Source organism: Neomonachus schauinslandi, chromosome 3 (assembly GCF_002201575.2).
Source record: "Neomonachus schauinslandi chromosome 3, ASM220157v2, whole genome shotgun sequence".
NCBI classification, from domain to species: domain Eukaryota; kingdom Metazoa; phylum Chordata; class Mammalia; order Carnivora; family Phocidae; genus Neomonachus; species Neomonachus schauinslandi.
In genome coordinates, this window is record NC_058405.1 from 66,102,972 (window position 1) to 66,124,174 (window position 21,203).

The 21,203-nt window shown below is 40.9% G+C and overlaps 1 protein-coding gene across 3 annotated transcripts in view; it reads left to right on the plus strand.

Moving 5' to 3' along the window:
• DCLK1 (doublecortin like kinase 1) overlaps nucleotides 1-21,203 on the plus strand; it is a 338,663-nt gene that overhangs the window by 302,260 nt on the left and 15,200 nt on the right. For all 3 annotated transcript variants that reach the window (XM_021678287.1, XM_021678288.1, XM_021678289.1), the window contains 5 exons: nucleotides 1,688-1,821; nucleotides 3,592-3,669; nucleotides 4,043-4,139; nucleotides 5,961-6,041; nucleotides 17,537-17,650. In XM_021678287.1, coding sequence (XP_021533962.1) covers nucleotides 1,688-1,821; nucleotides 3,592-3,669; nucleotides 4,043-4,139; nucleotides 5,961-6,041; nucleotides 17,537-17,650 — 504 coding nt within the window. The remainder of the gene's footprint in view (nucleotides 1-1,687; nucleotides 1,822-3,591; nucleotides 3,670-4,042; nucleotides 4,140-5,960; nucleotides 6,042-17,536; nucleotides 17,651-21,203) is intronic.

Sequence of the window (21,203 nt, forward strand, 5' to 3'; positions counted from 1 at the left end):
GGGCCCAAACTAGATGGTGGTCAAGCCCTTAAGGAGAAGACTCCACGTTCTGAGTGTGGAGAAAATGTAAAAGAATATTTTCTGCGCAGAAAAGACACGGTCTCTCCAGAAGGGAAGATCTGACTCCCTGCCTCTGCCAAAACCGTTAGATCCAAATGATCGATGCTGATGCTGCCGCTTAGCTGGCCAAACATCTGCACTTGAAACTGCAGGGAAATGGGAAGTTAATCTACTTTCTCCAAAGAAAGGGAGACGTGGTGTGTGTTCACGGTAGTGGGGCTCCTGATGTGTGGAGATGCGTCTTGCTGTGCTAGAGATTCAGGCTGCTCTATCAAGTACAGATGATCACAAGGCGACAAGAGAAGAACATGCAGGCTTCTACTTGCTGGATGAATTATTTTGATGTACGTGGAAAACTTCACCATGTCCTCAAGGCATCTCCTGCCTTTACTGGGAATACTAGCTTTCTACTGTGGTTTTCTTTATCTTATTGATTCCAATGGAAGACCCTGAATTAGAATTCTGAATGCCCTTTGATCTTTTCTTTGAAACAGTAGAAGTGGTTTGGGATACTCTTTAGAGCAAACCCATTTGGTTTGATCATGGGCTGGAATTAAAGCGGTATAAACACTTGCCTATGGTCACATGCATCCTTTTCTTGATTTGTTGGGTGAAAGACTAGAGATTTTTACTGCCTTAATAAGGAAACCTGGACTGGATGCTGTCTCTGCACCTGATAAATCTTTCCAAATTGCCACAGGTGAAATGAAATGTTAATATCCCTTTCAATTATTAATAAAAAAATGTAAATAGATTTTGTTGGAAATGTGGGCCACTGAAAATGAAGTATTTTAATATACGTGTAGATTTTTTTGTTCAATTACTAAAGAACTGTATTTTTAAAGCTTCTTACATATTAAAATGGAGAGGTAATTACTTTCATAAATTGGAAGTACTGCACTAGAGACTTTCTATATTTCATTGTATTACACAAATCAATTTTAATTGTAGAAAACATTAAATACAGATAAGCAAAGAGAAAAAAAAAATCTCTCATAATCCTACCACCCAGAGACAGACACACTAACACTGTGTTCTTTCAGACATTTTTCTTTGCATGTATTTTTTTCTTTAGCACACCTTTTATGCAAACCAGTCTGAAATCTGAGCTTCGCCAAAATAATTTATTTCAATAGACATAAACCCACATCACCATGTTAATGGTCATGTAGCATCCCACTGTATCAACACACCGTCATTTATTATTGAATTTCCATTTGCTGGTTGTTCACCATGTTTCCGATTCTGCAGTAATCTAAAAAAAGATATTCTTGGGGCGCCTGGGTGGCTCAGTTGGTTAAGCGACTGCCTTCGGCTCAGGTCATGATCCTGGAGTCCCGGGATCGAGTCCCACATCGGGCTCCCTGCTCGGCAGGGAGTCTGTTTCTCCCTCTGACCCTCCCCCCTCTCCTGCTCTCTCTCTCTCTCATTCTCTCTCTCAAATAAATAAATAAAATCTTAAAAAAAAAAAAAAGATATTCTTATATGTATACCATTGCATAATTGCCTGTTTTTTTCACTTTATGGTAAATACCTTAAATTTAAGCCACAATGCCTCTCATTCCTTCAAGAAAGAGCTTTTGAGCTCTTGGTTGTAAGGCGATTCCACTCTTTACTTTTACTTTAGGTGTACGAACACCAAGATGGCAGCAAATCGCTGAAGCTGGGTGACTTTGGACTGGCCACCATTGTAGACGGCCCCCTGTACACGGTCTGTGGCACCCCGACATACGTGGCTCCAGAGATCATCGCGGAAACTGGGTAAATGCTTCCCGTGGTTTACTGGAGTGCTGTGCTTGCCAAAGAACTAGTCTGCTTCAGAAATAGGAGAAAACCGCCCTGTCCCATCCAGACAGAATTAGCTGTCAGATTTCTTTCAACTTTTTTTTTTTTTTTAACTTTTAAGTGAGAGCCATTTTCTCTGTTTCCCCAGTCAAGTTGCCAATTACTGCAATCTTGTTCAAGGCTTCCATGTGGCCTTTGTTAAAGGTAGAACAGCAGTTATTAACCCCAGAGTACAAAATGTTCAGACTAACAGAGAGACATATAGCGATGGTAATTAACTTGCTTTTGGATAAAAGAAACAGACACTGCTGTGTGCGGTGATTACAGTCTCCTGTGGTTATTTCTCTCAGCTGTCCTTATTCTCCTGTCCCAGTCTCATTTTGGCCGTCTTGGCGGTCCACTGATTATCTGTGCAATACAAACACCCTTAGGCATCAGAGGGCCACTGGGAATTTTCTGGTTTCTGTGTGCAGCAGTGTAAGATGAATGAAAATCTCTAGAACTGGGGGAGAAGGTGGGTGGCCTAACACTGATTCAGGACCTACCCTCTGCCAGGCCTTAAGCTCCTTTACTTGATTCTTCACTCTTCCAGTAGACGGTATGATTCCCATTTTGCACATGAGTAATGTCTCTGCGATGGTTGGGTTTCATGGAAGCTCATGACTAGATAGTGGTTGAGTCAGCATTTGAACTTGGGGCGTGTGAATAAAGGGCTCTTTATGCAAAGAGCCCTATTTCTTGCCAAGGATCATAGGCCAAGTTCTGAGGCACTAGTCTAACACGGGAGATTGGGGAAGGGTGGTGCAGCAAGGGGAGACGGCCTTACTTTCTCCCCTCAATGAGTGGCGCAAACGCACACCTCAAGGTCTGGGTTGTATCCTCTGGTGACCCATCAGAGATAGTCTTACTGCTTGACTATTGACCAGAAAGGCAGAAGAACAGAATAGAGGAAAAGGGAATGCCAGCCGGGAAATCCCTCAGGTGGGAGGTAGGGTATGGGGACTTTTTTATCCATCAAATTTGAGTGAGTTGGGAGCCCACATCTGTAACCTTGCCTGACCTCCCTCAGAGCATGCTGCCTCGGGTTTGGCTACGTTTTCTAGTTTTCTGCCGTGAGTACTCTGACATCCTGCCGGGAGGGAGGGGCCCTGGGGAGAAAGAAGATTGAGTTGGGCTCTTGGAGGCCCTGGTTGGAACCCAGCTCTGCCACTGATGTGTGATCTTGAGCAAAACTATTTACCCCCCGGATCCTTGGTTTTCTCCTCTATAAAATAGGCAATAATACTTATCCTGTGTAATGTAAAGAGTGGTTGGAAAGACAGCATAAGATAACATATATCAGTGCTTTACAAATTGGAGAATGTCCTATATGTAATCATTTTTTTCTAACATCAGGGACTTAGATAGTTTCAAGGGTCCATCCCTATCTTAAAATTGATATGACAAAATAGACCTTTTTGATGAAACCTCTCACTTACTGATACTTGGATATGATCTTAGGCATGCTTTACTTCGATGTTTATTCATATGTCTTACTCTCTTTCGCTCTCTCTCTCTTTTTTTTTTGTTCTTTCCTTGAATTCTGTTTAGCTGGTGGGTTTTAGTTTAGTGTTTGTTAAAGTTGGGTTTTTAAATTTTGTTTAGCTTGGTTTTTGGTTTAGAATAGTAGAGTCATCTATTTTGCCAGTGTCCCATAATTTGTCCTGGCCCGACTTTTGCTAACTCTAACATCACTTACTTTTGCAGATATGGCCTCAAGGTGGACATCTGGGCAGCTGGTGTAATCACTTACATCCTGCTGTGCGGTTTCCCTCCGTTCCGTGGGTACGGGCAGTCATCTTTTATTCAGCACCAACAAAGCATTTCTGTATTCTCTGAGTGATCCATTCTGCCTTCTTGCACAAAGGAGCCTGAAGCAGGAAAGGAACATAAGAACTTGACTTCCAGTGCCTGTCATTTTTTCTGTGTTGTACATACTCATTTACATGCCTTCCATAAATATTCCTCATATAATTTAAAAACTCATTCTTTCCTAATTGTCCAAAACGGTTCCATGCTGACATTTTGAATGGCTTAAAAACACACATTTTACACATTTATGGGGAAAGGAAAGGCTTGAATGCCTAAGAGTGAAGAGACATACCCTGGGTTGACAATTTAGTGCTGTTTTTTTCCTTGTTGTGGTTCATCTAAACAGAAGCGGTGATGACCAGGAGGTGCTTTTTGATCAGATTTTGATGGGGCAAGTGGACTTTCCCTCTCCATACTGGGATAACGTTTCTGATTCGGCAAAGGTAGGTTTCCAGTGCGTTTCCTTTTCCTGAGAGCCTGTGTGTCTTAATGCAATTATTGATTTTGACTCATTTTGTGCAGAGACCTAATGATGTTGTAAATAAGATTTCTGTCCATTTTGGTTATAATTACCAGGTTTTCCAAGAGTTCACAGTCATCAAGTCTTCTGTTTGTAGCCATCTCAACTTATCAAGTGGTCTCTGTTTCCCTGTTTTCATCACTCCCTGTTGTCACTCCAGTTACATTGCTATAGCCTCTTGCTATACCCAACCCACACCAGGCTGCCTTAGATTTCGACATAGCTTATGGCTTTATCTCTTTTGGGTCTCAACTCAATTTCATCCTCTCAGGGAAGCTTTCCCAGACCACCCTGTTTTCAGTTGCAGGTCTTTAATCTTCCTAGCTCACCTTAACTTCCTCATCTGCTTTATTTTTCTCTATAGGACTTACACCCACATGTCCTTCTTGTATACCATCTAACTGCCTTTCTCTGTCTACCTTTATAGATAGGTAGCTACAGATAGGCGGATACATCTTACTTATGTCATTTATTTTCTAATTTTCTCCCACTAGAACACAAATTTCATCAAGACAAGGATTTTTATGTATTTTGTTTATTATTATATCATCAATGCCTGTGTAGTAACCAGTATATAACTAATGCTTAACATGTATTAAAATGAATGAATAAGAGAGCAACCTCTAAGAAAACTAAAAATCTTACATGGAGACATTGGTAGAGCTTGAGATAAAAAAGAAAACTCTTTAATTGATTCCTTAAACTTACGTCTCCAAGCATTGACTTAAATTTTTGAAAAATTGATGTTGAGAAATAATTGACTTTTGATTATTCAGTGTGTATGCCGTTCCTTTCTCTGTGTCCTGAGTGTGAGTTCAATTTAAAACCTGACTTTTTCTGTGGGGGTAGAGGTCTTTTTGCCTGTGAGCAATCTCTTCAGGAACCAATCAACCTCTCAGTGCTGTCACTCATAACAAGAGGGCTCAAAGTCATTGACAGATAGGACCATCTCCCACACCCCCATGTCACCTGGCAAAGGGCATCACACCAAATAGTTGCTTTAATAAGTCCCGGCCTATGTTGGAAACTGAATGAATGCCTTCTTGCACAAAGGAGCCTGAAGCAAGAAAAGAACATAATGAGAACTTTAAGGTAGAATCTCTACATCAGTGGAAATAAATCATCCCCATCACGGAATGGTACTCAGACCGTGAATGTAAGGAACTGGATAACACATATCTAACCATTTTGTTACATGGGAACTTCTAATCCGAAGTGGACAAATGTATGACAGACTCATCATTAAAACCCAAGCTGTGCTTTCCTGGTCCAAATCATTTTGAACTCATGAGGCGGTCTCATTAATTTCAGAACCATTAAATCATTTGCCTCTTAATAGTTCCATTTTATTGGTATTGATGAATGTGGAAATTTTTGAGGCAATGTTAACAGATTTCTGTATTAAACGAACTTAGAAATCTGCCATTCAAGTGTGAAATTCTAGACAAAGAAAGGAATATTAATTCTTTAACTTATATAATTTATTTCTTCTCTACTAAATACACTTTAATACACTTTCATTTTAATCTTCATTTCATTTTTTTCTCCCAATTATAAGCCATATATTTATAGTTCTAAGTATTCACCTTTAACTTCTAAAGGTGTTAGATGGCTGTGGGTAAGTTGAGTTGATATATTTAAAATTTAGAGCTTTTCCAAACTAAAAGAGAACTTCCACATATGAAAATGCTCAGAATTCTGCCATAAAAATGAGACAAATGGAATCAAACGTTCCCTTCCACAGGAGCTCATCACCATGATGCTGTTGGTCGATGTCGATCAGCGATTTTCTGCTGTGCAAGTCCTTGAGCATCCCTGGGTTAATGTAAGTGACTACCTCCTTTCCCTATATGTACTCCTAACGTTCCTTTCTAAAATTGCAGATTTCCTAATGATATCGCCTCCTTTGTAAAGTGTTGTGTTCATATTTGTTCCTCCCCTTCAAACACACCGGAACAGTGATGGGATCTCAGACTGTTCCTCTGATGGATCCGTCCTGACGTGTGCTGTCATGGTTCCCTGCACAGAGCCTTTCATTCGATTCAGATGGGTCTGCCTTCTGACTTGGGAGGTGCATGCACGTGGTCGCCAGCCCCCGCCCCCCAACCTACATTCTGAATACATCAATAAGAGCAGATTTTCTGAGTCAGTACTGCTTTTGCATGATTCCTACCAAAAATACAATTGACCCAAGGGTCTCCACATAAGCCTTGAAGTACTCCAGTGCAGCACTTCTCAACCTTGAATTCGCTCACAAGTCACCTGGGGATCTTGTTAAAATGCAGATTCTAATGTCGTAGATGTGAGGCTCTGAATTTCTCAAAGCTCCCAGATGCCACTGCTGCTATTTGAGTACTAGAGTCGAATGATACAACTGTATGAAGGAATTCTCAGGAGCACAGTCGTTATATTTTGTCCCTATATCTCTCTACAATGGATTGATAAAGTTTGTTTTGAATCACAATATATGCATAGAGTGCTTCACTTATAAAGTCTGCCCAGGACTCTTTTAAGCACCTCACATACGTTAACTGATCGTGTTCTTCCCAACAACTGTATAATCTAGGTACTATTGTAACCCTCATGGGTACGTGGAAGCTCCAGACCTAGGTTTAATGGTTCTTAGAAGACAGACATGTGCATATTGATATGGACATGAACACAGGCAGGAACAAGTATAACATGGTTAGCTCGTTGATAGAAATTTTGCCAGCCTTCCTATGGCTTCAAGTGATCTGGCTGTGAGTTGAAGGCAACAAAATATTCCACTTCTCTAAATTATCACCATAGTGATTGGTCAGGTGGTTTTGTGTCTTTTTTTCCCCAAATCACTAATTTTAGGGATAACGTATGATTGAAAGCACAGTGTTGAGACAGACTACATCCAAGGTGACAAGAGCTTGGGATCTTGTTCATGTTCCACCACGTGATGGCCATGGGCCGAGGTTCTAGCACTTTTTAAAATTTTTTTGTTTTTTGTTATTGTTTTTCTTTTTTTTAATTATTATTAACATATAACATAGTAGTTGTTTCAGGGGTAGAGGTCTGTGATTCATCAGTCTTACACAACACCCAGCACTCACCACAACACATACCCTCCCCAATGCCCCTCACCCAGCCACCCCATCCCTCCCAACCCCTCCACTCCAGCAACCCTCAGTTTGTTTCCTGAGATGAAGAGTCTCTTATAGTTTGTCTTCCTCTCTGGTTTTGTCTTGTTTCGTTTTTTCCTCTCTTCTATGATCCTCTGCCTTGTTTCTTAAATTACACATATCAGTGAGATCATATGATAATTGTCTTTCTCTGATTGACTTATTTTGCTTAGCATAATACCCTCTAGTTCCATCCACGTCATTGCAAATGGCAAGATTTCATTTTTTTTTTAAAGATTTTATTTATTTAGGGCGCCTGGGTGGCTCAGTTGGTTAAGCGACTGCCTTCAGCTCAGGTCATGGTCCTGGAGTCCCTGGATCGAGTCCTGCATCGGGCTCCCCGCTAGGCGGGGAATCTGCTCCCTCTGACCCTCCCCCCCTCATGTGCTCTCTCTCATTCTCTCTCTCTCTTAAATAAATAAATAAATAAAATCTTAAAAAAAAAAGATTTTATTTATTTATTTGACAGAGAGAGACACAGCGAGAGAGGGAACACAAGCAGGGGAAGTGGGAGAGGGAAAAGCAGGCTTCCCGCCTAGCAGGGAGCCCGATGTGGGGCTCGCTCTGCTAGGGATCATGACCTGAGCTGAAGGCAGACGCTTAATGACTGAGCCACCCAGGCACCCCAAGATTTCTTTTTTTTTTTTTTTGATGGCTGTGTAATATTCCATTGTAGATATATACCACCTCTTCTTTATCCATTCATTTGTCGATGGACATCTGGGCTCTTTCCATAGTTTGGCTATTGTGGACATTGCTGCTATAAACATTGGGGTGCAGGTGCCCCTTCAGATTATTACATTTGTATCTTTGGGGTGAATACCCAGTAGTGCAATTGCTGGGTCGTAGGGTAGCTCTTTTCTAGCACTTCATGTGTAGAGATGTAAAACAGGAGGATATTTATGAATGTTGAATGTGAGTATAGATATACAGCTAAGGGTTGTTTTAAATATTTTCATAGAGCAGAACTTCCTAATTGGTGTATAAATGTATAAAGATACCAATCCCCTCAGCCCTTGGGATAGTCAGGCAGGGCAGCTAGAGTCCAGAAGTGATCACCTCCAGCCTCAAAACCTTTGCATTTATCCCAGGGTGCTGAACAAAAGTTATCCTTTTCTATGAAGTGGGAAAAGTTAGGAAGTGTCTCAGGTAAGCCTAATAATAAACCTGCAGGATAGACAGAGTGGATATTATTGTACCCATTTTACAGGTGAGGAGACTGAGGCTAAGGTAAGTGATTTGCCCGGAGTAGCAAAGGTTGTGATTGAGTCAGAATTTGCAGCCAGGTCTCCTCACTCCAAGCCCATTTGCTTTAAAGTCCTATGCACTGAATTATATCTACCTGTCCTTTGTTATACATGAAAGCACCGTGAATATTGCAAAAGAATGCATGTGTACATCATACCGTTAAAATGATTGTTCATGCGAGTTAGCAACATCTTCAAAGGAACTTATCTAGGTCGTGGCACATTTCCCTTAGATTTGCAGGGAGGAAGAGGCACAGGCCTGCTGCAGCCTTTCCTGTGGCAGCAGTTGGTTCTGATTGATCAACATGCTCATTAAAAGCCCATGATCTACAAATTGTGCAATTGCATGATAGCACTAGAAACAGTGGGACTCTGACCACACAGAATAAGCCAGAAAATCAGAATTTGAAACATGGCCTTTGAAGGCTCACAAAGAGTCATAGAGGAAAGAGATTTCATAGACTGCAAATAGCCATTTTAGGTGTTTTTTTTTTTTTTTTAAAGATTTTATTTATTTATTTGAGACAGAGAGCATGAGAGGGAGGAGGGTCAGAGGGAGAAGCAGGCTCCCCGCTGAGCAGGGAGCCCGATGCGGGACTCGATCCAGGGACTCCAGGATCATGACCTGAGCCGAAGGCAGTCGCTTAACCAACTGAGCCTCCCAGGCGCCCGCCATTTTAGGTTTTTAAATACGTTTTCGTCAGAGGACCCCTGCCTGGCAGGCCCGCCCTCTGGAAGCTCTGGTACGGCAGACAGTCGCAGGGCATCGGAGGGAGGCCACGCCAGCCAGCCTCTGGGTGGGGAGAGCAGTGCTATAAAGGATTCCCTAGAGGAGGAGACGCCAGTGCTCTATCCCAAAGGAGGCAGGGAAGGAGATGTCCAGCAGAGCCAGCTCCGACAGGATATGCATATCTGTTTTAAGATAACTTTGTGGATGGAAGCACATTTGTCTGTATATTCGAGGGGGCTAGAAAGCAATTAGAAGCACCCTTACCCTGATTCCAAACCAAATGACCCTGTATCCATATATATATTCCCAGTTCCGTGGGATAAAGAAACAAAATTAGGAAGACTTTTGGCTGTTACCTTTGGAAAACTAGGTTGCTCCTTTCCCTAAAGCAGCATGTACATTTCTCAGCAGTAACTTTCTGCCTTCTCAACCAGCTTTGTACACATTTTTACACATGGTCCCACTTTGCTGATAATTAGGCTCCACCACGCCCTCTAAAACGTGGACTTCTGCTGTCATTTTAGTTTTCCCTCTCAGATTCCCTAAAGACATTTCTTAAAAGTGAGGATAACATTTAAGGGATTATCTAGGAGATTTAAAACTAAAAAGTACCCTTTTTATCATTCTAACAGACCTTAGATTCTGAGGGAAAAAACTATTGATGTTAGCAGAAACTTAAAAAAAAAAAAAAAAACCCGAAATGTATGAAATGATTGCTTAACTTTTGAAATTGTATTTATGTAGTAACTAAATCAGAAAAATGATTATTGTCTCAGAAACATAAATGAAAAAGCATATATAAACTTTCACAACGAGCCTTTAGTGTTTTTCGAGATCTCTAAGTGCAACAAATGAACAACCAAGCAATCAAAATAAATAAATTAGGCATTTAAATGGAAGTCCATTTGACAAGACATTTTGCATTTGGTGATCAAATTATATCTGATCACTGCAGGAAACTCTACCTCAGGGGGAAAGAGGTAATAATAATTATCTGAGCCCTGAGGAAGTCGTCAGAAAGCATTTCCTGTACTCTCATTTGTCCTAATTTTCTCTGTTGCTTATACAGTGACCTTTTCACTTGGTGCCCTTGAAATTGAAAAGGCAGTCCCTTATGAAACAGAGAGTAGAGCAATAGAATCGGAAAATCTAGTCAGCAAAAGTCACTTGTTTTAACCTTACTCTAGGCTCATTTTTTTCATTCACTCTGGGTGGGAATGCCATTGTGCTCCTTGGTGTTCTGGGCCCCTGCTCTGTTATGCAAAGAGTCATGAGTGAGGCATCTAGGTGGATTGTTCTAGCAAACCAGATGGACAAAGGCAGCATCAACGTGCAGCCAGGTGTCTAGGAGAGGAACGTGGGCTTCCGGAAGGAGCACCAGCTCACCCTCCTGTTGTAACCTTGGGACAGTCATTTCACTCCCTTAAATCTGTTTTTGTGTCTGTGAACTGAAGATAATAGAATCAGCCTCTTGGGTTGTTATGAGGATGGAGAAAGGAATATATATTTGAAGGGTCTGAGAGGACAGTCTTTAAGCACTAGCACTGTGTAGGTACTTGATACATATTTGGGGAATTTGGGTCTGAGAGAGGCAACAGCTCTGTCCTCTGTTGCTATGTACTGGTGAAATTCAAATTGTGATGGATGTTGGCATATGAGAAGTTTGATTAAGAAGGAGAACCTTCTCATCCTCCCCCCCCAAAATTCCATTTGTGTACCCCCAGCTCCATGTAGGTAATGTGTGCATTATCCGCTCTGTTGTCTTCTTTAGTATCACAGTTGTTTCCTTTACCATGACTACAGAATACCAACAGGAATTGTCCTGGCTTAAGTTTATTTACCTTAGTACTCATCTAGTAGAGAACCACGGGATTAAGGCACATAGGACACTGAAATTGACATTAATACATCTTGCTCATTCCAGGGATTGTGGAGAAAGTTGGGTCCCTTTCCCCCAAAGGACACTTTGTTGATAGAAAAGGTAGGTTAGTGATAAGTTCATAAATGTAATTGACATGTACCCCTCCAAAAAAATTCTCATTTGTAAATAGGATTAAATTATCACCATTGTAATATTCCAGATATATTACTATTATTGCCTTTTTATTTTCAAAGTGTTGACCTATTTTATCCCATGTTATTCTCCCGATGCTAGGGTAAATGTCCATCTCAACACTACAATTCTTTGAGTTTATGTTTTACCTCCAATTATTTTCCTGATTTCATTGATGAGTAAACTGAGCCTCAGAGAAGTCTCCGGCGTAAAGCTCCGTGGAGTTTCTAGCACAAGGTCTGATGCCTGGATTTTGCCTCTAGTGATTCTGACTTAATTGGGCAGGCATCTGGGCAGGCAGCAGGAAATCTAAGAGCTCCCAGGTGGTTCTACAGTGAAACCAAGATTGAGAACCTCTATCCTGGTGGAAAGAATGGGTTGAAATAAGTCAGGTGTTAAGTATTTAGCCAAATCAAGACTTCTATCACCTTCCTGGCCTTTAAATTTTATTTTACTTCATGTGTCTCACCTACCTACTCTTCTTTAAAAGGTAGTACTAAAAAATAAATAAACAAACAAACAAACTACTAAGCCAAGATATTCAAAAAGAATAAAGAAGGAGAGGAAGAAGAAAAAATAAAAAAATAAGAGCCTGGATAATCTCCCGAGATATTCCGTACTAACTAAAAGCAGCTCTCCCCACACAAAAATTTATATGCATTCATCTTGTGCTGGCGGAATTTGTTAGACATTAAGAGAGCCCCCAGTGATACTGTAATAATAAATAAAACCATCTATTTATATTCATAAATTAGAAATGATAACATGGAATCCCACTTTCCAATTGGGCATCTTACCTTCTCCCTTCTCCGAGCTAGATCTTAATTTACTTCACATTTTCTCCTCCAGTGCAGTGTGAGGTGTAGACACAGAGGATGCATCGGCCCCAGCTGAACAGAGTCAAAGGTCCTGGGTGCCATACAGCCGGAGATGATTAGCAAGAGTCAAGAGGCCAAACCCTGGGATGCGAGAGGGAGCTGCTATTGAAGAGTACTCTAATGTACTTGAGAGATTATTTAAAACTAAATCAGGATATTCTGGTAGTAAACGTCTCAAGACTGCCGTACTTCTCATAAATTCACAGATATTATTAATAACAGAGTCTGGTAATGAATTGACTGCAAATCAGATCCATGAGTTGAAAACAAAAATCCATGAGGGGAGGAGGGTTTTCTAAAGCATGACCCCTGGAATGGTTTCCCTGAGGAAAGAAGGGAATTCACTCCCCCACAACCCCCCACAGCTGCTCCCCAACATCCGCTGGAGAAATGGAGACCAGGAGGCTAGGTCTCCGAAAGACAGCTGTGAGAGTTCATTTTCCATTTTGCAAACTAATTTTGTTCTTGTTAGTTGCAATGCTCTGCCAAGTGGTGGATGGGAATTTCTAAATCAAAAACCACTAACCTCAAACCACAACCAGCGCATGTGAAACTTCAGAAACTACTCCCAGAAACTACATACCAGAACGTATGGTAATAATACTATAACTATTTGTAACATACTGCCAGGTTGGTCACGTTTAGAAAATTCATAGCACATTTTTGGCACACAATCTATTCAGAATAATGGTGATAAAGATGTATATATAAAAATGTATGTTTTTAATGGCCCTATTTATTTTATTGATGCAAGACAGTAAGTTAGCTAAATCTCCATCATCAATCTGTATACCTCAGGTACAGATTAGGTCCCTGCAAAGCCAGTTGTTTATACCTTTTAATCCAATTATGCTCAGTCTTCAAAACTGATATAGAAACTCTGGAGACTTTTAGTTGCTGTGAGGGGTGCGTGTGTGTGTGTGTGTGTGTCTGTGTGCACGTGTGCGCGCCCACGTGCACGCACACCCTTCTCTGAGACACCTTATTTCATTGGGAAAAAAAACAACCCTGAAATGTTTTAAGATTTATGAAGTCAGAAGCATCTCTGACAACTTGTGAGGGTTGTTTCAAGACTTTCATTGCTTCAACATGAACTAATAACCCAAGGGAAGCTGAAACCTTCACTAGAATTTAAAGCTGGAGGTCTGTACCCTCAGGACCCAACATCTAAAAGAGTTGCTAAGAGTCTTGACAGGAGATCAGGACCAAGACAGAGCTGGGAAATAACAGCAACAGCCATTCTGAGGGTGGTGAGAAAGCAAACTCTTAGCTCAGGAACTGGCAGGGGGAAGAAAAGCCAGGTAAAAAAAAGAAAGTTCTGGCTAAGATGGCACCACAGGTGGGGAAATGGGGAGATGGTGGGTTGGTGCAGCAGGGGATGAATTGCCCTCATTAAGTCGGGAAGGGGCTGCTCCTGTGGAATCCCTACTATTTGTTCTCTATTTGCACCAAGCCTGTTCAACATAGCCTGTGTGGATCATAGGACCACGCTATGACCCAATGCAACTTCATGTCATCCAGTGTCAGCCAGGCCTTCTGGTGCTATCTGCCCCACAGAGGATTCGAGAGCCTGGCCGGAGTAGGTCACATTGCCACATCCCAGATTCATGGACATCCAGTCTCTCCTTGACATAAAAGTCAACTGCATTGCACTGGGCCCCCTGACGTGCTCAGCATCCCTTTTACTGACCTCCATGCAGATGCTTCCCAGGCTCCACCGAGGCCTAGCCAGATATTCTGTTTTTTTCAGTCCCTAATTTAATCCTTCTTTCTCCTTACCATCGTGCCACTTTCATAGTGGGAGAGAGGACTCCTCAAATCCTACCATTTAACTCTTAGGGAGCCCTTTGTAACCGATGCCGTGCGAATGAATGCTCTGGATGGATGCAATGTGGTGTTGTGGAAAGAATACTTTCAGACCTGGGTCAGTCCTGACTCAACCGCTTTCTAGCTGTGTGACCTTGAGCAAATTACCTAACCTTGCTGAGCCTCCGAAATGGTCCTAATAATGCATATCATCATAGAGGGTAATCTGAGACTTAAGGGGCTCGTATGTGTAAATCACTCGCCAAGGGCCACATAGCACTTTACACCTGTGTCACCTTCCTCTCCCTGTCTTTCTCTTTTATCTTTGCTCCCCTCCACCTTCAAACTCGGGCCTCACCCTTTCTCTCCTTACTTCATCATGCATCAGGTAAACCTGCGCCTCCCCAGGGCAAACGGCTTCCCCTCCCTTCCATCCCTGCCCCTCACTCTGATCAGCTCGTCTCGTGTCTTCTGGCTCTTCCTTTCCAGCAGCTTCTGATCCTGAGACAGCAAATATGCTCAAGGTGGTGTTGTCCTAAAGAGAAAAGCCTTCCTTCAGCCAGCTTCCCGATTATGTTTGTCACATTTGTTGTCATACAAATTTGCCATACAAATCGCTTTGCCTGAGCTAGCCTGGAACTCTATTAAGAGATGATTACACATACAAGTATAATCTTGGGGGTGAGGCCCAATGGGGAACCCCTGTCTCAGGCTGCTCCCTTTCCCTCAGGCAGAGCCCCAACCTGTTCCAGATACATGACACTAATACTTGGAAGACTCTCAGTAAACGCACATCATTTCATCCCTCGTCAAATGTTCAAATGCTTCCAAAATTCTAACTTAGATTCCAGAGGTCTGTTGTTCCATCCACCATTAAAAAAGCATTTTCACCCTTGTGTTTAAAGCTCTGGATTGCAAGATTCTAATTCTTCGTGAGTGAGTGAAAGGTAGTTAGCCCTCCACACTTCCTACCCTTACACCCCTCTCATTACAAAAAGCATTGTTTTTATTCCTAATGGAGACAAAGGCTTCCATCTCCGGATCTTTCTGGTAGTCATTTGTGGCCAGTCTTTTCCTGTTTTCTTTTTTCAGCTTTCTCCATCATTAACCAGATAAACTGGTTAACTCATTGTTTGGCAAACAGGCCTTGAGGTTTCCCACTCGCTCACTTCTGTACACCAAAACAGCAGTTCCCTGATCTCTAAGGGTCAATTGCTCCTCCTCATGAAGGACCAGGCTGGATGCCATAGTCCTCGTGAAGTCCGCTCTGTTCACAACTGAAAATATGTCCTCTCTCCTCTGAACTCCTTCCGTGTTTCTAGCTGAGCCACAAGGCTCCAGGCCTTATGACAGCTCCTTCTTATCTTGTTGATCTGCTTTATTATTTGACATTGTGTGTGCATACTTTGTCTCTCAATTAGCCCACAAGGTTCTGGGGGGCAGAGACCATTTTTCTCCCACCCTCTGCCATCCCCGCATAGCCTGGGACAGAGTAAGTACTTTGTATGATCCCGTTTCTGTTCCCTCCCCAAGTATTATCCCACTGTTACCCTCATTGACCTTCACTTTATGTCTGACTCTTTTCACAATACGGATTTTAAAAAATTTTTTGAATTCACTCTGCAACCACTGGAAAGCATCCTTCTTCCAGATTTGATTTCAGGTGTGACTTAGTAAGCATAATAATGGTTCCTTCTTCTAGCCATTAGTAAATCAGTCCAAGAATATCACAAATTGAGTATCCACTGTGAGCAGGGTGCTGAACCAAGGGCTCATATTAAAGATTACAGAAAATGTGGGAAGATGTGATATAAAAGGGCAAGAGTTCGGAGTTGTTGATATGCTATATATATTTGCACTCTTTACATTCTTTTTGGTCTTAGGTGATTTCGTACATATATAACATATATGTAAATGTATAAAGAGAGTTGAGAGTTATATATTACTCATAGAGAGAGTTATATAGTTATATAGAGTTATATATAGAGTTATATAGAGAGTTATATATAGAGTTATATAGAGTTATATATAACTCTCCCTATATATAAGTTATATATGTACATATATATGTTATATACGTTATATATGTACATATATAAGTTATATATGTACGAAATCACCTAAGATCAAAAAGAATGTAAAGAGTGCAAAGATATATAATGTAAAACCATTAGGAGTTTACAGAAGAACCATTCTAATGAATTATGCTTCGTAGGGGAAGTATGTTTTGGAACAGGTGATTTGGACCCATGTTTTGAAGAAAAAGAGAGGCCACAGGGTCCATAAGAGCAAAGCCCACGCCTCTTTTTGCTCACCAGCTTTCCCCACTACTTCCTGCAGTGCCTGGTCCACTGTAGACATGCAGTGAATAGCGCCTGAATGCATGAATAGCCAAACACTGAGGGAAGGGAAGACTAGGTTATGTAGAAGAGCGAGCATGTTATGCTAGGGAAGCAGCCATTTATTTTCCTGGGTGGAGCCAAGAAATAACATGCAAAATGATGGAAAGGAAGGAGAGAAGGAAAATGATGAATGGCATTGAAGTCTTGCCAGGAATTTTGGTTTTAACAGATAGTAACAAACACTTTATTATCCCTTCATTCATTTATTCCGCAAATATGTCTTAAGCATCTACTGTGTGCCAAAGCACTATGCTAAGACCCGAGGACTCTGTAGCGAACAGAACACAGTCTCTGTCTTCAAGGACTGGGCAGCCTTTTCAACATGAGCTAGTAAGTGGCGGCACATACTTACGGCTCTGGTTAGTGTTATCCTAACAGTCTTTAGCAAAGGGGAGCAATCTGTCTAGCCTCCATCATAGACAGCTCCGGTGGAGAGCAGAAGCCTTCGTTAAAAGGAGCCTCAATGTGAAGTACGTCAAAATAGCAGATGATTTGAAGGCAGTGAGGAGGATTGAAAACCTAAGGAAGAACTTTTTGCCTGGGAGGTTGTCTGGGATTATAGAATGGTCGGAGCTGTGGAACCAGCCTGAGTTTATTTACGGGCCCTTGCATGAGCCCAGGACTGTCAATTGCCTCGTGTTGGGGTCTGAATGATGGGCTAAGAGGATAAAACTCTTGGTTCAGGAAAAAAAGATGTTTACATTGATTTTTTGTGGGGTTCAGATTTAACTTGCCCTTTGGCGTATGTCCCCAGAGCCCTGGCTGAAATCAGTTTTATTAGAAACCAAGAACAGAAGTAACAACTTTTATTTAGGGACAGAACTCTGCGGGTCAGATGACGCAGCAAATTAATTTTAAGGCAGGTGTGGAAATGAACAAGACCTCAGAGCGCTACTTCCAACAACAGACATTGGTTACTTTATTTCTGAAATCTTAGGAATTCTAAGATCCCAGCTTGTTACTAGAAGATCTCGGCCTCATTTTCCATTTAGCTCATTTTTTTTTTTTCTTTTTCTCCTTTTTTCACTTCTTTCTTTTTTTTTCCCCCCCAGGATGACGGACTCCCAGAAAATGAACATCAGCTGTCAGTAGCTGGAAAGATAAAGAAGCATTTCAACACAGGCCCCAAGCCGAATAGCACGGCCGCTGGAGTTTCTGTCATAGCAGTAAGCATCTGAAATATCCACCTTAACTTTTTAAAAAGCAATCCACCTAAGAGACAGGCGTTACTCAGAAGATCCCACCCAGAGACAGCAGAATGGGTCATTTATTTAGACAACTCGACCACTTAATGCACCGAGGGAGGTTTGGGGCTTGTATATATGATGTGTTTTTGCTGAACATTTCCCTAGGAGTCACATCATTATCCAACACCTCCAGGGTGTCTTGCAGGATATATTAATTTCATGATTTATTTTTTAAAGCAGAAAACCTCCCCCACAGTGGACTCTGTGCCAACGCAAACTTTGGGGCTCTGAGAAAAAGAGTTCCCAGTGTCCTTTTGCCAGGACCTGGAGGGAGAGGGAAGCCGAGAGAGACAACACTGCAGAGAGAGATCGGAACACTATAGATCTTTGTACGAGACCCAAATGAAAGCCAAAACATAGCAGGAGGCTTGCACAGTAAGATTTTCAGTGAAACTGAGTTGCTGTGAACACCCAAAGAAATAATGGTGTCTTGCTCCTTAGAAATCCCTGTTTTTAAACTTGAAAGTCTTTTACCATTTACCATTTTATTGATGTGGCTTCACAAGGATTTTTTTTTTTCTGTTCTATACATGCAGACATACACTATATGCAATTTGATAGCAGCTCTAGGCAAAGATTAAATTGGGCAGAGAAATAATGAAACCTCATACTTCCTGGTGTCATATTCTAGAGTAAATATATTCAAGTCCCAGATTACTTGAGTTTTTAATAATTTCCTCTTTTTTCAGAGTATGTAAATTTTAACAGCATATTCCATGTGGAATCACTTGAGCTGTTTTTCTTTTCTCAACAAAGCACTTAGACACTGCAATGTCGAATTTTAAAAAGTATATGTACTACGCAACAGTATCTTATGCTCATGAGCAATACTGAATGTTTTACCACTACTTTGGGTGTTCTATTCCCTTTCTCTTTGTCTTTTTCGGGTGTGTTAGAACTCCAGATAAACTAAAGATAAATAATTGACATATTCGATACAATCCATCCCAGATCTGGGTTACTAACTATTTGGTAGGAGCTTCCAGAATTTGCAGGTGGCACAAATGTATGCGTACACTTTCTTGTACTGTTTGCATTTCATATTTTTTGACTGAACCCTTTCCACAGTGAGTTACAAGTGAGTAACTGGCTCATGAGCCCACTCACAGTGTTAAGTCGAGACTCTTTCAGATGCTCCTCAGTGCTGCTGAGGGTTTAAAATTGCAAGTTGTCCTTCTTGCCCTCTCTCTCTAGTTTGTTCTAAGGAAATTCAACGTAGAAGTGCATTGTCCTTCATGTCTTTATAGATGTCAGTGTTCCTTGTGATCAGCTAGTATTCAGTCAGTAATTTGGGGACGTAACAATCTCATGGTGATTCTAAACTAAACCAGACCTTCTATACTCTGTTTTCATCATTCATTCAAGATACAAGTCTATTCCAAAATGTTCGATTCCACAATTTTCTTTTGGAATGGACTGCCAGCACGCTTGTCCATGAAAAGGACTGCTTTTCTGCTCCCACTGAGGGCTTACAAAGCTGCTAGAAAGGGTGCTTTCCCACCTTTGTCATTTTGTTTTTGTTTTCGTTTTTCTTGGTCTTTTATTTTAATTAGTCTTTGGTTAAGTTTGCCTTGGTTGCTCAATAATGGTTTGTTCACAGTATTCTGGGAGTCTTATAATGACCAAGGGCAGGAACTTCAGGGCAATTTTCCAGTGGATAGACAACACAGATTTGAGGAGAAATCCTACTTTAATCAAAACGGGGATAAATTCCGAAACCTAATCCATCTGAGTTTATTAAAACTTTATCTAAGTAAATCTCAAAAAACTTAACTAGTATTTGAAGATCAAGGTCTATGGATCATGATTGGACCATTTTAAATACAATTTCGTATCTGTTTCTCGGTTCATCACTAACATGTTTCCATGGAAACTGTACGAACTAGCAATATACTTATAAATTGCAAAACGGACGGTGTAGGGCTGAGTTACGCATTGTGTGCTTATTGAATCTTCTTTATTCACTACAAACATAAAAAACATTATCAACTTAACTCAGACTCAAAATAATTAACTATTTGGAGAAATATCTGGAAAAGTGCCTTGTCCACTCTAAAGCACAATTCACATGTTAATTAGTATCACTAGTATTTCAAGCATGAAAGAGAGCACAACTGTAAATTTCAGGGGTTGTTTCAGGAGAATCTGGCCTGCCATGCATCCTCTCCAGAATGCTTTTCTCTCATAAATGTCCACACCCTCCATTAGAACCTGGGAGCGGTCACCAGTGGCAGGGAGGGGCTGGGGATCAGAAGTTGGCCAGTTTAGCTGCCTTCGTGAATAACTTTCAGAATAGCATTGGATAAGTCAATTTACGCTCCACAGCAGTTTTCCGATTCTTACAGGGCAAAGACTAAGTCTCAGGGGACCATCACAAGAGAAAGGAGCCCTGGCATTAAATAATACAGTTGACCCTTGAACAACACGGGTTTGAACTGCATGGGTCCACTTAGACGTGGATTGTTTTTAAATAAATACAAGACTGTAAGTGTATTTTCTCTTATGATTTTCTTAATGACATGTTCTTTTCTCCAGCTTACTTAATTTATACAGTATGTAATACATATCCAAAATATGTGTTAATCGACTGTTTATGTTATCAGTAAAGCTTCCTCTGGTTAGCAGTAGGCTCTTAGTAGTTAAGTATTTTGCGGGGGGGGGTCAAAATTTATACATGGATTTCCGACTCTGCTGGGGGTCAGCATCCCTAACCCTCTCATTGTTCAAGAGTCAACTGTATTCCAATTCAAACTAAATTAAGGTTTATCTGCAAAAGAATGATATTCTGCTGTGAGGCAGAATATAAGCGGTAGGTAGGAGGAATAGTGTTCATAAATGGTGCATTCTGTCAACACCATTTGGCAATTTAATAATGCAGTATAATTATTAATTCATCTACGTGAAAATTCCTATAATTAATATAATTTTATAATGGCTTCTATTGATAGATACAGAAAAAAACTGCAGCACAAATTTCATTCAGACAGTTTTTTTCCCACGGGCATGTATGCTCTCCCCAGAGGCTATAAAATAATGTATTTTATTTTAAACTGCCTCTATGGGACTGATGGTTTGGAAATTACATACACCCTTTAAAATGAAAAATTCTACTATAGAATGTAGTGTCCATCAGCTTGTATTTTCAGGAAATCAACAATTAAATCATTAGTCTTTAACTGTCACTTCTCCTTCCTTAGATAGAAATCTAACTACCCAGTGGAGATGGGCAATGCTTATAAAGGAATTCGGGGCACTTTTTTTTTTTCCTAGAGTGACAAAGGAAAAAAAGCATACTGTCATAACAAACAGGATCTAGTCACAGATGTAATTTATGATGTGAGCGTAGTTTAGCATGCGCTCATGGTTCTGAACCTCAGTGTTTTTTTGTTCCTGTTGTCATTTTTTTCTTCTCTGCTTTCCACCCCCTCCATCATTAAGACCAAAGAAAGGACAAATGATAACTTTATATTAA